The sequence below is a fragment of the Python bivittatus genome, unplaced genomic scaffold (assembly GCF_059951505.1).
Source record: "Python bivittatus isolate LINGU-HERP-01145 unplaced genomic scaffold, Pbiv_v1 ctg000340_np1212, whole genome shotgun sequence".
In the NCBI taxonomy this organism is placed as follows: Eukaryota; Metazoa; Chordata; class Lepidosauria; order Squamata; family Pythonidae; genus Python; species Python bivittatus.
Window position 1 is genome coordinate 23,577,747 of NW_028277056.1, and position 18,513 is coordinate 23,596,259.

The window sequence follows — 18,513 nt, forward strand, 5'->3', positions numbered from 1 at the left end:
CTGTGCAGTGGCATCTCTGTTGGGGGCAAGGGTGCCACAATGACAGAAGCAGCATCATGCCATAGTGATGCAAGCCCTGTAAGTTTTGTACATGAAGTGTGATGTTGCAATCACATATTATGGGCAGATCTTTGCAGTGTGACACTGTTTTCATTTTGGCAACAGTAGCAAGACCTTGCAGATGCCTATGGTCTGTGCTGGCCGTTTCTAGCTTGGTTCTTAGGCATGGGCAAACCATTTGGAGGGGTACTTCACAAAGTGTTGAGGTCCTGCATCCAGTTGCAGACTCAGCACAGATACATAAAGGGTGCTCCATGTTATCTGAGCACTTTGGGAATTATTGCCAAGATGGAGCAATTAGAGACAATGGGGTGCCCTTTGTTTTGAGGAATGGTTCGGAAGGGTATTTCAATAATTTTGTTAAACGGTTCTCCAAATGGATTGCATATTCCTAATACAAATAAAATTAATGAAGATATATAGTGATTTAATTTCTGACAGGTCAATAACTCTTTTTTATTATTACTTATGTCAGGGCAAAAAGACTACAGGTATGCTTTAGGTGACCTATTTTTCAAATTCTTCCAAAATAATTATGAAAAGTATATTTGTATAGACTGTTTTCAGTCCCTTGCAAGCAGGGTGTTTAAACTGCTCATTGCTTGTGTAGGGTGGGTATCTCAAGCTGTATGCTGTGTAGTTCATTCAGGATGGAAGAACATGATCATTTTGTGCAACAAGAACACATTTGTACATCTGCATACTCCCCTTCAGTAGTAGCACAGAGCTAGAATTCATCTCACACTGGCTGCGATTCCAATAAATGGAGAGGTTGAGTAACCAGCTTGCTGACTTACACTTTCCTCCCTTCCTGTATTCTAAGAGTCAGTCTCTGTAAATTCCACCCTTCCTTCCTGCCTTATAAGACCAATGACTGAAAAATTTTTAAAGCTAAGAAGACACTGTGTTAATATACCAAAGTACATACAGGCTATGTGTATTTAGTTTACATTACATTGGGCAACACTGTTCAGTAAATTAGGTGAAGGTGTATGGACTGGCCTCTTACCAGTGAGTTATACATACTGGGCTGAGTAAAGCAAGCTGAGACCCATGCAGCTGTCTTGTTCAAATCAGTAATAAATTCATAATAATTATCTTACTAATAGACCATTAGGACATACACAGTGACAAAAATAGGAGAATATTGATGAAAAATCATGTGGCAAAATTATTATCACCATAACCGTCAGATGAAAACCTATATGAATCTGGTGTGCCTTTTCACACTCAGAGCTTCACTGAAAGTGCATCTGAACAGGCAGCTGACATTGTACATTTGCCAGCTGGGAAAAGCAGGAACAAATGAGAGAGAGGTGAGGCATTTAGAGAAAGAAATGGTCATTTGTCACTTATCAAGAAAAATCTCAGTACTCCTTGCAAAATTCCATCACCAAGGATCAGCAAATACACAGAAAATGGAAAGATGGCTATAATATGGAGTTGTGATAGGGTTTAAGGAAAAGAAATGGAAAAAAGACTGCAAGTATTATTTCCGTTTCATTAAAGCTTTAGACAGAGCCTGAGATTGAAGGACACACTGTTTTATTTTCTGTCTTCCAAAGAGCATTTATTTTGGTAATGTTCATTTTTATTTTAGCTTATTCGTTTGACACTGACTTGTTCGTTCAGCTCAAAAAAACTGTATTGATATAAAATTGTGAGAGCAGAAATTGCCAAATTCAGCAAGATCCAATAAAAACCCAAGACGGAATATCCCAATATTTTGTTTTCTTCATTGATTTATCTTTACTTGAAAAAAAACTTACATGCATTTCTCTTCTTGTGGGGGAATTAGCAATTGGGGATATTTTGATTGGGGAAAATTGCATGGGGAAACATCTAGCACTGCATTTCTGATCCACTGAAAGGGAAGAAGGGCTGGAAATGGGAAGAAAGCAAAAATGCCAGGAGATTCACTCAATAACAGATTATTCTGAAAATAGTGGAATAAGTTGACAGTATATTGTTTAAGGTGTGGAATATAATATCAATTTATTCCACTATTTTCAGAATAATCTGTGGAGAGCCAGTTTGGTCTAGTGGTTAAGGCATCAAGCTAAAAACCAGGAGACTGTGAGTCCTAGTCCCACCTTAGGCATGAAAACTGGCTGGGTGACTTTGGGCCAGTCACTCTCTCTCAGCCCACAATGTCAGGCTCGGTTGACAAGCCGATCAGTCAGTTCCAGTTGCAACCAACGAATCAACATTCAGTTGATTGGGGTGGGGGTGGGAAGCAGACCTGCACCTGCGGGAAAATGCGAGAAAGAAAAAAGGCTCCTTAGCTAAAGGCAGCGTTCATGATTCCACTATTAGAAAAGCACTGAGTAAAAACAGGATTCGTGGGAGAGAAGCAAAATAGAAGCCATTTCTCACAAACAACAGCATTCAGGTTTGCCCCAAAGTACTAGGATGATCCTGCAGACTTCTGAAGGAATGTTCTTTGGGCAGATGAATTAGCAGTGAAACATTTTGGGCTATATATAAGGGTATTGCTTTGTCTGGTGAAAACCAAACATTGTATCCCACAGTTAGAATCTCATGCCAGCTGCCAAGCATGGATAAGGTAGCATGATCACTTGGAAGTGCTTTGCTGCCTCAGGATGTGAATGACTTTCTTGCACCAAAAGAATTATGATTTAACTTTTGTACAATACACACATTACAATAGTATGAATTACATTAATTATATTAATATCACTTTTTCACAGTGGTAGATCACACAGTGTAAAATAAATGAAGCAAGGACCAAATTTTGGTATTTTGCTTTATTTTTAATCAGAATCAGATTAGTAGGGCCTTCATGAGACCCTGGTAGCATTTAATAGCAAAGACATGCAAAAATTCAGAAAATCCTAAAAGAGACAAATATTTTTCTTCGGAATAACATATTCCTACTATATGGAATCTATTCTCCTATCAAGATTCTTGGGCAATAAGCATATGATATAGCTAAGTTGCTTATTATGCAACAATGATAAGATGACTTAACTATTGATTTGTGACAGTGGAATGTATATATTCTCTGTGGGTATTTACATTGGTTTTTCTGTGAAATGGCAATGAGATTTTCTAAATATTTTTCCTTTTTATCATGGTGCACATTATTTTGTTTTGTTAATTCAAATTATAGTTTGAATCATTTGATAACTGTATTGTAATGAAGTTAATATTTATGTTTACTTGATACTGTTTTGGGGTGTGGGGTTTTTGTACATAAAAATAATTTTAAACAGGAAAACTAATTTTTTTTCCTGAATTCTTTCTAATTTAGCTCAAACACTCTGAAAGAAAGCAGCACGTTGTGAATTAAAGGAATGTTTCTTTATTTATTCCTCATATTTATATAGCTGCCCATCTCACAGAACGTGACTCTAGGTGGCGTGCAATAAAAACAAACCATAAGACAAACATTAAAACACTCCATAATAAAACCATCAATATTATTTAAAAAGACTAGAAAAGAACATCTTCAATGGTACAGACAATGTAGCCATCTCAACCAATTTCCATTTCCCTGAGATCCCTGAGATAAAATAGTCCTATTGGCTTCTTCTCTGGTAGCCAGGTATGGGAATCTGTTACCCTCCTGATGTTGAACAGCTTCCCTTAATATTAGCAGTGCTCACTGGGTTTGCTTGGAGTTGTAGAACAACAACTTTTAGAAAGCAATAGAGTCCTCATTCTTGGTACAGACACAGCACATCTTTTCAACTTCCAAAATAATCATTTTGTCCCTTGCCCCATAACAACATGTAATAAAAAATGCATCATCTTCCATTATTGATCTATCTCCATTTTTCTTGCTTTACCTCTGTGACTTTCCTTCATTTTATTATACATTTTATTCTTCACGAATAACATTTTTATTTACTATAATAGTTTCCATTCCACTCTTTGATAGGAACATCCAGATATTAAGAATGCAACTCCTTCAGTGGGTAAACATATGCTTTTATATTTTATGAAATGACTTGTATACTTTCCAGTGATCATATAGCAATAAAATTTTTGATAATAATAGGTTCCTGATGTTGCTTCAAGATATTAGGCAAGCTTTCTTAATCCTTGCATCTATCAAGAAAAACACTGGCAATAAGTCTTAAGAGCAAAGGTTAAGAGCAGAGAATTGACTAAAGGTTACAGTGGATTTTTAGTAATCTGCAGCTAAATATGTTTTTATTTTTCTGTATTTTCCTATAGGTAATTAGTTCAATGAGCTCCCTTTCAGAGTATTGTCTACCTTCTATCCTGCGCACTTTGTTTGATTGGTATAAAAGACAAAATGGCATTGAAGATGAATCTCATGAATACAGACCAAGAACAAGCACAAAATCCAAAAGGTATGCACCTGGATACCTTTTATGACTGCTACCTATATTTTTGGATATTTGTAAAAACCTGTTGCTATATAGAATTTATAAAATGATTAAGTGTTTGCTTCAAACAGTAGTCAGAGTGCTTCCATTCTCCAATCTTGTCAAAGCATCATGAAGCTAGCTGTAGAATTCTCTTCATTCATATTGCTGAGAATAGACAGAGAATACCATGAGCCAATCAGTGCTTCCTTGGAAGAGTGCAAAAAGGGTGCAAAAGTTGCAAGTCAGTGCCCTGCACTCCGAGCTATAAGCCTTTGGTACTGCATATCCCAAAGTGGTGTGATGGCTCTTCCTGCTTAAAATAAGATAGAGAAGGGAATATGAATCCAGTGATAGATACCCATTTTGGCTTATCCAAGTAGACTAAGCCATCATGCCATGTTTGGCATCATTTTCATGTTGTGCAGATCAACCATTAAATGGAGGCATCTTCAGATGCGTTTACTGATGAATCATAGTCCAAGCTTGCTTGTTCCACAGAGATTATCTGAACCCTGGGCTGTGGTAACTTGGTAGTGGAATGTGCCCTTACATAAATGCAATTGACACTGTGTTTTATCTATTGATAAATATTGATGTTTGTCTATGTTTTATGTGGATTGTTTTACTGGTTGTATTTTGATATGAGATGTATAGAAATAGTGAGGGTTTAGAAATACTTTAATAAAGAAATAATTTTGAGGGAGAGCCAGCCGATGAATCTAAATCTCTTAAATTGGGGAATGATAAAGGAAATGAAAGGAGTGGATACTGAAACATCTTTAGAAGTTTGTCAGATGTATTGTTGACCACCATATCCCAAAGTAGAACAAGATAAAAACTGTTTAATATTATAATAAGTTGTGTAAGACAAGATAACTTTAATTATGTTTTTCTCATTTTTTAAAGTGATGAGCAGCAACGAGACTATTTAATGGAAAGAAGAGATCTTGCTATCGATTTTATTTTTTCTTTAGTATTAATAGAAGTATTGAAACAGGTATGTCATTTTGAAATTTCTAATATTTAATGGCATATGTTTTTCACCCTTTCTGTAAATTGCTCTAGAAAAGGTTATCTGAGCCTTCCAAATGAAAAAAGAATGGTACATAAGAGGATATGGGTTTCCACAGAAACTGGAGAATACTAACTTTGAGGAGTTTATTAGTTTGTAAACAGGATCTCAAGAGCCTGGGATTCACACTTTAGTTACAAACTGAGGCATATATGTTTACATATAGATACCACTTATCAACTAGAAGAAATGTGAAAGAAAGTTCTCTAATGTACTCACCAGAGAATGAAAGTAAGCTACTGTTTAGGATGTGCTTTCATTCTGTTCTTCTACTTTTCTCCATCTCTTATCTGGCAGATTAGGCTTCATTTTCTAAAGGATGTTGGGTCATAGAAAGCACCTTTCTGTTTTTCCTGTATGAGTAATGGGAAGAAAGAATTATTTTGATTCTAAATACATTTTCTAGAAGGAAAGCTATATGATTTTAGCAAAACTTCTAAATGTAGGAGAGCAAGAGGTGAAGCAAATTTACTGAAGTGTTTCTGTTTGGTGGCTTACAGTTTGTTGCTTTATTTCCTGCTTCACATTTATAAGTGCTGACAAATCCTTGGACAATAACTCAGAACGTGCAACAAATTGCATGTGTGTCAGAATTAAGGAGTATAGGAGCATTTTAATATCTTTTTGAGAAGAAAGCAGAGACATGTAGTGGTTGGCTCTGTTTGCCATTAGTCATCCTCAAGTATGAATTTTGTTAACTGGTTGTTCATTTGTTTTTCAGATTCAGCTTCATCCTGTAATTGATGGTTTGGTACATGATGTTATTAATTTGGCTTTTAAGCACTTTAAATACAAAGAAGGGTAAGGCTTTTTCTTGTATGAAATCTCACAGATTTAGACCACACTGGCATAGATAGTTACTTCAGTTTAGTGGTTAACCCCTGGCAGTATAGAACATGGCTTTGCCTTGAAGTAGGAATCTGGGAGCCTAAATATTGGGAGTAAAGATCTCCTTTCAGAAGTCACTTTTTTAATCAGTAGCCGTTCTGCCTTCTTTTAGAGAATTACATTTGGTATTAGAGCTTAAGAGCCCTCTCATAAATTCACTATTTTTATAAGTCCCAGACAAATAGAGAATTCCTACTTAATTCTATAACGTGGGCATACTATCCCCCCTGTTTCCAGTTGATCAGTCCATCATAGAGAAGGCTTACTCTTTTACAAGTATAGTGGTGAAGAAATATAGGGTAATCCTTAAAAGATTTGTCAGGTCAAATCAAATATTTTATGTCTTTTACTGACTCAGTTCCTTTCCTGTGCCTTATGCTGGTGCATGACAATAAAAAAGATTGGTTTTATTTATCAGATTTGTGATATTGTGTAGAATTAGATTTTTATGGGGCTATTACTCTTTATATATTAAGCCAGATTTCACACACTGTGGGGCTTATGCTCTTTATATACTAAGCCAGGTTCATACATACAGCTAAGCCATAAGCCATTACATCTGGGTATGTAGTACACACAAAATCAAAACCAAACAAACCACTACATGTGTAAACAAGGCCTAAGCCTGTGTGTCCATTCTTGAATGGTAAAAATACCTAAAGATTATTGGTTATATGAAGCTAAACTTACTGTGGAATTTATTTATGAATGTTTTGAAATTCTATATTTTCTTAACTTTTAACATATCCCTTGTCAGGTATCTAGGTCCCAACACTGGAAATATGCACATTGTTGCAGATCTCTATGCTGAGGTAATAGGGGTGCTAGCACAAGCAAAGTAAGTATATTTAAAATATGTGATAGTTTCCACTCAGAAAACCCGATTCTTCAGTGAGAAGTTTCTGTGTGTATATACGTGCATATGGATTTTCAGTCTTTGTAGCGATAGATCCTTTCCATTCATAAATGCTTTGTTTTATCAAACTATGTCTTGATGTAGAAAACTATCTGATCTCAGAAGGTACTTTCTGCAGCTAGTTTCTAAATGCTACAATCTTCTTCCATTGATATTATCTTTGGAAGCTTAGGAGCAGGAGTTAAGGGCAGTGTCCCCTCAGAATAATCTTCCAGGGGTGCCAGAACCAGAAGTGTGTGAGGTCACCTCCAGGTTTCTTAAATGTCCTTAATAACACACTCTGTCTTTCTTCCTTTCATTCTATCTTAGGGGTTGCTGGGGTGAAGCAGGCTGATGCAGCCAGAGAGATGAACTAATTCCTTGGACGGTCCCCACCATTCCTATTGCTCTGTCTCTTTCCATTTTTTCCTCTATTTTGTTCCCCTCACCTCCTTCCCTTCTCTGGGCTGTCCCACCATATAAAATTAGGCTGAGGGCTCACCTCTGGGCTAAAAGAACGGAAAGGCATTTTAAACACAAATTAATTTAGGAAATCTGAAAGTGGCATTTTGACACTTAGCTGTGATTACTTCATTTAATTAATGCATTATAAAGCCGAAGGGTTTTTGAGGTGGAAACTGAAAAGAGAAAAGTGTTGTGACAACACTGTTTGCCTATCGATTGTCCTTGATTAAATAAGTCTACATTGTTTTTGGAAATATTAACGATCTAATTATTAATTTAATTATTATAGTTATTAATTTATTAATTTAATGACATTTTAATGCTACAGGTAATTTGCAACCTTGTTTTTTCCCTGAGAAATTAGAAATGAGAGTTTCATAAAGTAGGGAGTTTCTATATATACTTGTTGAAGAATGTACGTCACTACCTTTGAATGTTACTCCTTTTCAATTACAAAGTTACATTTTGGAAAGGAAAACTTTGTATTTGTGTTTCATGGCCATGGGAAATCTAGAACTTGTTAGATGGCATTGTAATTCATTTGATTTACAGCGTGACATTGGAGACTTCATTATCCAGGCATATGATGGTAGCTTTTCTTTTCCACTTGCCATAAAATATTTCACAGGTCTTATAGGAGTTCTAGAAGAAAAACTGTTTTGTACTGCAAAAATCCACGTTGTTGCTGGACATTTGCGTAATTGGTTTTATTTATTTAGATACATAATGCCACCTGACTCCAAGACAACTCTGGGCGGCTTACAATTTAAAACAAATATATAAGATATAATGTATAATAAGAAATATAAATATCTGATTACTATCAAACATCTACTTTGAAAGAAGCCTCATTATCATTTATTTTTGTTTTGCTTGTTTTTAGATTTCCAGCTGTGAAGAAAAAATTTATGGCCGAATTAAAAGAGCTGCGGCATAAGGAACAGAATCCTTACATGGTCCAAAGCATTATCAGTCTAATCATGGGGATGAAATTCTTCCGTATTAAGATGTACCCTGTGGAAGATTTTGAAGCTTCTCTTCAGTTTATGCAGGTAGCAAATTTCCATATCAGGAGGAGGCTGTCCTTTTTCATACAAAGAAACCTAGGTGCTTCACAAATGTTTGGATTTTAGTAACTAATTTCATGTGGAACATGTGGATTTTACTACACAGTTCAGATAGTAATGAAAACTGGAGAATAAGATATGCCTATCATATAATGATGACTGAAAAAAGTATTTTCATATGATTGCTGTTACTCTAAACGTTTGCTTATTTGGCAGATTATTATATTGTTAGATTCAATTTGGAGTTAACCCTAGCCCCAACCCTTGGATATGGTGGGAGCTACTTTTGACTAAGCATCCATAAACTTGCACTGCTTCTTAAATAAAATTGTCAAGTAAAATGAAGGCAAAAAATGTTGCATATTTAAAGAAGTAGCAGCTTTGTCACAAAAATACAAATATTCTTGTTCTTGTAAGGTTCATGGCTGCCCAGAAAACTTGAAATCAGTCAGCAGCACAAAATAAAAGACTTCAAGCAGGGACTTCTCTAAGCAGCGTTTTATTTGGCCAAGCAAAAGTCTGGGTGCCCACACCATGCACCAAGAGAGAGCAGGGGGGCACACCCTTGGAGACAAAACCACAGCCTTTTATAGTATTTTTAAAAGGCAGATCTTAGTACCATTATAATGAAGATTAGTGTTACAGCCAGTAAAAGAAACTTTAGCAGAATATATTATTTCCCGCCCTTGTTTGCTTACATTAATTTAAAGGAGTTCCCCCTAACTCTTATACCTTGTCAGTCCCTGCAGACCCTTGTTCTGTGTCCTCCCTCCTTATCAGGCCTCAGACTTAGTCTCTTCGGGAGGAGTTTTCCCTATTATCTGAGCTAGCTCGTCTGTGGTCAGTTGCTTCCTCTTGCAATTTCGCTAAGTGCTATTAGTATTGAAGCTTGGCTATAGAGAACTCTGCGCATACTCTAAAGCTATGAAGTTAATATTGCCAGTTTAGATATTGCCAATTTAGTTTTTGATCCCTTCATTCTTATTTATGCAACTTTCTTTTCTATTTCTCTTTATTCCAGGAATGTGCACATTATTTTCTTGAAGTTAAAGACAAAGATATCAAACATGCATTAGCGGGCTTGTTCGTTGAAATTCTTGTCCCGGTAGCTGCTGTAAGTTCTTGTTTGATTACTCACCCATCACCAAAGTCCTGGAATGGTATACATAATATCAAAGAGCTAGAATAAGTTAAAATACATAAAACTTGAAAAATTTAATCTGATGTTATAATAGAATTGAAGTAACATTTTGACCAAAGCTAAATTGATACAAAAGTTAAACTAAAAATAAACAATTAAAATTGTAAGCTAATTGAAAGTTGTGTGTTTTAAAGTCTTCTTAAGGGCCAGCATGGACAGCAGTCCCTGTATTGCATTGGGAATTGAGACTTCGGGCTACCATAGAGAAAGTTTGGCTCCAAATAACAACTAGGCAGACCAGCTTCCACTGAGAGTGGGCCTGTTGTGGATTATCTTAGTGATTGATGGGAATCTTGCAGGAGGAAGCATTCTGTCAGTGTCCTGGGCCCAAGCTACTTAGGACTTTAAAGATAATAAGTGACATATTTCACTATATCCAGAAACAACCAGTGTTAACACCTCAAAATCAGTGCAATGTGGTCTGTCCTGGCAGCAATGTTTTGCACCAGCTGAAATTTCTAAGTAAAACACAAGGGCAGCCATAAAAAAGATACATTACTGAAATGAATCATGGGGGATAAAAATATATGTACAATTGTTTTAGATCATTATTATTTAAGATATGATACAGGTAAGGTATCAGCTGAAGCTGATAAAAAGTGTTTTTGGCCACAGATTTCACTTCAAGGATCAGGGCAAAATTCAGATCAAGAATCACTCCCAAGCTACATACTGTGTCTATTCTTTCTGTCTCATCTTGGACAGGTAGATCTATCAGCCTCCCTAGAATTATGATCCCCCACAATGCCTTCCCTGGATTCAGTTTCAGTTTGCTTTCCTTTGTTCAGTCTGTGACTATCTGTAGGCAGCATTCTCTTTTTTATGAGTATCCCAGCTGTATTAGAAAATCTAACTTGAGGTAGAACGTTATGCATCTTCAAATCTCTCTCCAGGCTGTTAAAAATGAAGTGAATGTTCCCTGTTTGAGGAACTTTGTTGAAAGTCTCTATGATACAACACTTGAACTCTCTTCACGAAAGAAGCATTCACTGGTTAGTAATGTTGAAGTTAATATATTTTATCAAAAGTGTCTTTAAACAGTTTTTTTTTCTTAAAAGGCTTTCTGAATTTTTTCCAAAGTTGTGTCCCTATATCTGATTCCATTCACAGTAATTTTTTGGAACATCATATTTTAATATAAGTGCCTCTCTGTCTGTCAGTATGTATATAAACTGTATTTATGTATTTTGGTCATATCTAGTTATTGTTGATTTCTAGCTATTAAAAAAAAATCACCATTATTTTTCACTTCTATATCAGATATGTTCCAATGATTATTGTAAGGCTAAGAAAAGGAAAGGGGTGTGTTACTAAAGAGTGCAGGGTAATAAAACATTTGTCAATGATCAGTGTCCTTAATAAACCAGCCAATATATGACTTCTTTTAAAACAGTAATTTTCTTTCTTGTCTCTAAATATAATTATACTTTTTGTGGAAATTAATAGTAGTGTAGTTATTTAGTTTTGGAAAGGTATAGCAGAGATGAAGATATGAGTGATTTTGATGCACTGGGTCTTAGCATTTCCTTCTTCCATTGGATTCTATTAATTTTGTGGGTTAATCATTCCCAAGCCTCGGATTTATACAATAATTATCTTCAATAATTTGAGTAAAGGAGCTGGTGGGGGGTGGTGAGAAGCTTCTGCATTCGTTAATGGCTCAGTAGATATTGGCAGCAATGGTAAATCTTACCACTGTTCCAATTTTATTTACATTGATAAGACTGCTATTTCTTCATTTTGCTAAGTAGTAGTTAAAATGTATCAATGAAGCTTGCAAATGTGACTATATTATGAATCAAATTTTGGAACACCGTAACAAAATAATGATGCTTAGTGTGAAGAAAGTAATCACTTTTAAGTCTAACCGAGGTCATTTGGAGATATTTAGACACGTGCTTAACTCTCAAAATTATTAGAACATGAGATGGGCTTCTCTGACTAGATCATGTCCATTGGCAAGATCAATTGAAAGTGAATGGTATTTTAAGAAAATAAAAGGTGCTTTCTGATATTTCAATTTAAATCAGATTTCAAGTTGAAGGAAGTAGATTTAGTATTAAAATTTAAGTTATTGAACTAAATGTTCATGAGATTTTATTACACTGAACCCTTTATTTTGTTTCTAATATTTAGATTTGGAAAGCATTAGATTGGGGGGTGGTAAAAGACTGGAATGAAGAACACAAAGTAATAAAGGATAATTGCACTAAGGACCAGAATAACACAAAATAATAACAATGGCCAATACCATATAGCACCCATCTTCCAGCGATTTCCATGCAAAACAAAAAAGTTTTATACTAAACTATTATTATAAGACACTAACCAAGACATAACAAGGACAGTTGCCATCTATTGTTGGGCGGCAACATCATCTGACCCCCTCAACTAATTTAATTTTGTTCTGTAATTTATATTTTAAACTTTATTTTTCTGATCAATGATTGTAATAAAAGATTTTGATTTGATTTTGATAACGATGAAAGGGTTGTAATTTAAATAGTGTATTCTAATATTGAGAATGTAATCCTGTGCACCAAGGAAAAAACCCCTACTGAATGTAGTGGATTTTCTCCAGAGTACATATAAATCAGGTTGTACTGTACACTATCATACTTTGCTTTTCTAGCTTTTTTGCTTTTCTAAGCAAAACAAAAAAAGAGGGGGAAAAAACTCAATTGAAAGTGCAGGGTAGAACATTTGGAACAGCACAGAATGTGGCACAAAAAAACTTCCCAAATATGCGTTTTGGATCATCTAGCTTTCCCCTTTGCACTTGACCTGCAAATTGTGGACTCTTTTATTTTTTATTACAATATTTTAATTGAAAAGGAAACTTTAAGAATACTTTTTAAATGAAAATAATATAGCTGAAGTGTTATAGGAAAGTTAGAAATTTCTGTGACCTTATAAGGGACAGTCATTTTGCTAAGGCATTTCCAGTAATAGAGCCAAATAAAATGCAGTTCTAAGAAAAACATTTATTTAGTGGCTCATTATTATTTAAAATGGGATGAAGAAATACCAGTTGCTTGAAAAAGAACGCAAACTGCTTCTTTGTCACTAGCATGAATATATTTGTTAATTTATCCATTAAAGCCATTGGCCAGATTAATCTATACGATTGCTCTGTTTGTGGGAATTCTAATAGCTCCATGACAGCAGATTCTTAACATCTAGCAAATCTAACTGGTACAATAATTTGCAGCTTACTGCAATTTGTCATAAGAATGTTATATCAATCTGCTTTCTGTTGCTGCATAACGTTGGACCATATTTCAGATGTTCTGAATAATGCTAGATAGAAGTATTTTATTGTTCAACTGTAAACATATTCCTACATTTATACGGAATAATCACAAAAAATCATGATAGTTAAACTTTTTAAAAATAGTAATAGTTAAACTTTTAGAAAAATTGTTTGAATACTTTGTTTATATTGGCTAATGCATTTAATATAACCCAGGAGAGAGATGGGTCTCTAAGGTTTACTGTGGATCTGATAATAAATTAGTTTCCTCCTTTGTTGTCATTCAAATAACCTTGTATTGCTTTTGTCCCCTATTTAGGCTTTGTATCCTCTAGTAACATGCCTGCTTTGTGTCAGCCAGAAGCAGTTCTTTCTAAATAGATGGCATATTTTCCTCAACAACTGCCTGTCCAATCTCAAAGTTAGTATCTCATTTTTTGCTAGCTGTTGTTAGCTCTGGGTATATGTATCATGAACCTGCCAACGCTATCTGTACAATCTTGGATCTCTAATTTAGAGGCTTCCTTGCAAATCCTTACATGGATGCCCGTACCCCTATTAATTACAAGGTACACACAGTGTACTGACTCAGGATGCATTTATATGATATAGAACCTCTATCATATTTAAGTACCTTTATTGGAGTACATTAAGATAGAGCTACACTATTTGTAAATATACGAATAAGATTACTCTTTTTAAATCATAAAATCCACATCTTATCTTTAAGATGATAATGAAGAATTCATTATAGCTGCCCACTCCTGTAGACTCTGGAAAGCTTACAAATTCAAATACAAAACAATAAAAACAGTTCAAAACATGCAACCCCACAGGCAGTCCAGACTAAAGATATAGTTACTAAAATATATATATAATAATTTTTTTTAACAACTATTTTAACATAGTTGTTAAAAATAACAGAACTACATTCTTTGTACTTTTAAAGTCAAAAAGGCAGGTGGGGCCTACAGCAAAATGTTGCAATGTGGAATGTTCTTCGGTCCTGTTCCTACCAGCCAGGAATATGTTATTTGAATAAACTCCATTTTGTTGTCCTTCCACACACGTGCTGGGTTTTGCATTCTCCTAAACATTTCCACGGCTCAGTCTTTCTTAAACAAACCCATTTGGATTAAGATTTTCTTCTATTTTTACAAAATTTGCCTGCCGATACCACCCACCCTCTTGTTTTTCAGAATCACTATTTTAGTTATAAAGCCACCAGAACCATCACATTCCATTTCCAGACATCCCTACTGGTATATGTGATAACATAAAAGGTTATATAAGGTTTTAACTCACTCTTCCTCCTTTTATTTCATAAATATTTATATGCTGTTTGGATGGCTAAGCTTTCCAGTTTTATTAACTGAAATATGGCTTTTAATGTCAGAGGTATGATTGGTAAGAACAAAAATTTAATAGCCAGGAACATTATTTTTTTAAGTTTAGCTGGATAGCCCAGTTAGAAACCATTGCTTAAAAACTGTCAGTTGCTTTAAATAATAACTTTTCCCTGTTTTGAAACCCTGACTACCAATTCTTTGTGTCCTATTATATAAACACAATGTAAATGTCTTTATTCACTGAATTATGTTGAAAATGATTTACTGAAAAGTTGTGTCATTTTGCTTAGATTCAATCCACTGAGCATTATTGTGGTATTTCTAGAAAGGATGGTTGGTTACAAAGCTAAATAGCTGTACTCTATTGTTATTAATTAATAAAATGTAAAGAGACTGTCAAGCAGCCTATCAGATCCTTAGCAGGATTTCTATGGTGTCCATAGAACAGTTGTTGAATCATACAGTTAAAGGACTGTTTAGGTCTCAGTTCCAGTCCCTACTCAATTGCAAGAATCCAAATGAAAACATCCGCAACAGACGGTCGGTCGCCTGCCTCTGCTTAAACACATCCAGTGAAGGGGAACCCACCACTTTTCTGGATTACTGGTTCCACTGTTGAACTTAACTGTGAAGAAGCCTTCCTGAACTGAAATCCATACTCTTTGTTCTGCATCCATGAAAGAGCAGGAACATGTCTTGACTGTATTTCAACCTTTCAAGTATTTGACTGTTATACTACTCCCTCAACTTCTCTTTTGAAGGTTAAACATGCTCAGTTCCTTCATCTTTCATCATAGGACTTTGTTCCTTGTTGCCCTTCTCTGAACCTTTTCCAGTTTCTCCTTTTTTAAATGAGTTACCTGGGCACACTTGAGGTGGAGTCTGATCAGTGCATCTGTCATAGTTGCATATAGTGATGTCATAACATTTATCAAAAGGACTCAAACAACTCTTTCCATACTACAGTATAGGATTTTAGAATGTCTCTTATGCATTTTACTAAACCATGTTTCAACTATGCAACTGAGTTCATACAATACATTAGGCTATAAACCTAGGTTTACAAATTATAATTGCTAGGTTCATAGTTCACATGCTAAAACAAAATCAAACACATTTCGTTATGAATTAGCAAGTTCAATAAACTCAGCCTGTATAATTGTCAAGCTTAAGTTACTTTTTGTTGACTTATTGACTAGACACTGTCCCACACTTAATGACCACTGAGACCTGCTTTTTGTAATGTGCACCCTCTAGTTAATGTTATAAAAGCTGATAGATTGGATAAATTACTTTGCAGAAAGGGAGGTTCAATTTTCTTTATTAAAAGTATTTCAATTAATTGTGGAGTAGATAATAGAGATTCTTTTAGCTGCCATTTTTAAAGTGATGTTTTGAATGCTAACATTGTCTTTTATACAATAGTAATACACCATTTATGTGCTTGAGGTATGAAGTATTCACATCAGCTTGCAATTTAAAAAAAAAATCCTGTCTTCAAGTCAGTTTGCTCAGCTGGCTTTAAAAGGACACTTTGCGGATGTTAAATGATGTGGTGTTTGTCTAGCAGATTCTTTGGCTTCTATCACACTTTAGAGTTAGATTCCAGACTTTGGTGACAAGACAAAGCCGAAGACATACCCATCCATCCAAAACTTAATTTTAAGAGATTCACAATATTCACACAAGTGAACATCCCTAGTAAGAATATTTCTGATTCCAATGGCTGAGATGCCTTCTGCACTTTTAAGATATATAGGCAAGACCAATTCAGCTTATCTAATGCTACAGTGACAAAATGGCGTCTTTTCTCAAATCTGTTGAATCCAGGTATACATATGTCAAGCTACAAGCATCATAATTTTAAATATATTAAACATTTGTCTGTCCTCTGTTTCATTCTCTTTTACAGAGAATGATGCCCATGTATCACTTTTATCAAAGGTAATTGATATGAAAGTAGCACCTTTATTACAGGTTCATGTATTTATTGCAACATTTGTATCCAACCTCAACCCAAATAATCTGGGCAGCTCATATTCATAAAACAGCCAAAACAATCCAGTATAAAATGTGTACTAAATCAATTATTCTTAAAAACCCACATTTACAATAAAAAAGTTAAAATCAAATTTAAATTACCAATCTCCTTGTAAGACCTTCTGTTGGCCTGCAAAATCTTGACGAGAAAGTACCATTCTAGCTGCCATCTGGAAAGCTGGCAGAAAGGGGGCCAATCCCACATCAGGGGGCAAGCTCTTCCTTTTTTTTTTTTTGGCTGCGCTCAGTCATTGCTGACCCTGCAGTGACTGCTTGGACGAGTCCTTGCAGTTTTCAAGGCAATTGTTTTTTGGAAGTGGCTTGCCAGAGCCTCCTTCCTAGAGCAGAGCCCAGCTGGTGAGCGTAGGAGGCAGGGTTTCCGTTGCTTCGCGCCCTTTTTGGGCGTGCGCGGTTTTTCGCGCTTACCGGCAACTGCTCCCAACTCCTTTTTGCAAGGCGCCGCCAGCATTTTTCCTCCCACCGGAGTGAGAGTCCCCATTTATCTACTCACATGAGTTTTTGACCTGTTGGGTTGACAGGAACTGGGGAGGAAACAGGAGCTCACCCTGTTTAACGCGAAGGCTGGACTCGAACCGCTGAAGCGTCGACCATTTCTGGCCGGCAACTTTCAGCGTCATTAAGCCGCTGCGCCACCGCGTCCCCCTAAGGTCTTCCATGAGAATTGCTAAATCTGTCTCAATCTCACTAAAAAAAGTATCCAATTTTAGCAATAAAAGATGCATGCAGATGAAAAGCGCAGATTTTTGAGCTCATTATTGTGTCTTATTCCCTTTCGGACAGAATTCTGCCAAACACCTTCCCAGGAACATATAACAATCCTATCAGAGTTGTTACATTTACTTGCTTTGTTTCTCTATGTGTAGGGGGATGATAATAGCATTATTTTGTTTACCATCCATATTTTAGCAATTCTTCAGGTTTACCATCTATAGATACAGCCTTACAATTTGTCAGCATTCTCATAATACTTCTTTCTTTTCATCGTGTTTCTCCTTGTACCCCAACATTTACAGCATTAGTTTCAATTCCAGTTTTCAAAATTTGTCATTCATATACATAAAATACACATAATCATACGTATATGCATATAATCATATAATCCCTTCATACTTTCTTCCATACATTTTTCTCCTTTAATTCATAATCTTCGCCTTTGCTTCCCTGCATGTATTCCTCAACTGCACTCCACAAAATCACTTCATTCAGATCTGTTACATCCTTCTAATTTTTCTCAGTTCCACAAAAATGCAGCATACTGTACCTAACTCTCTTTCTTTAATATTTTTAATTTCTATTGTTTACTTCTCTTATATTCCAAATCACAGCCTTCCAGATTAATGGTCAGCATCAGAAGGGGCTATAGATATCATAGAGATGAAAGTTATCTCAGACATCATCTAGTCCAACCCTTTGTCAGCACTGGATCTGTTAAAGCATTTTAGACAAAGGCCTATCAAGGCTTTTTTTGAAGACCTCCAGTGATGGGACATAAGACAAATGATTCCAAATGGTTGACAGTTTTTAGCATCAGGAAATTCTTCATAATATCTAATCTGAATCTATTGTAATTTCAACAAACTGGTTCTGGTCCTGCCCTTTTGGTCATCTCCCTCCATATGGCAGTCCTTTAGATACCTGAAGAACTGCTGTCATATCTCTACTTATTCTTCTCTTTTGCAGACTAAACACACTCAATATTCATAAGATTTTTTTCCTGTTCCCTCACCATCTTGGTAGCCCTTCATTCCATTTGGTTCATGTCCTTTTCAAACTGCAGTGTCCATAAGAATGTATGCCAAATAAGTCCTGGCTGAGTGGAACAATTATTTCCCATGATCTGG

General features: G+C 35.5%; 1 protein-coding gene across 5 annotated transcripts in view; it reads left to right on the forward strand.

Moving 5' to 3' along the window:
- Nucleotides 1–18,513, forward strand: part of FRY (FRY microtubule binding protein) — a 200,375-nt gene that overhangs the window by 88,026 nt on the left and 93,836 nt on the right. For all 5 annotated transcript variants that reach the window (XM_088140710.1, XM_088140707.1, XM_088140708.1 and 2 more), the window contains 8 exons: nt 4,264–4,403; nt 5,328–5,418; nt 6,215–6,294; nt 7,139–7,219; nt 8,625–8,793; nt 9,830–9,922; nt 10,903–11,001; nt 13,582–13,683. In XM_088140710.1, the coding sequence (XP_087996836.1) occupies nt 4,264–4,403; nt 5,328–5,418; nt 6,215–6,294; nt 7,139–7,219; nt 8,625–8,793; nt 9,830–9,922; nt 10,903–11,001; nt 13,582–13,683 (855 nt within the window). The remainder of the gene's footprint in view (nt 1–4,263; nt 4,404–5,327; nt 5,419–6,214; nt 6,295–7,138; nt 7,220–8,624; nt 8,794–9,829; nt 9,923–10,902; nt 11,002–13,581; nt 13,684–18,513) is intronic.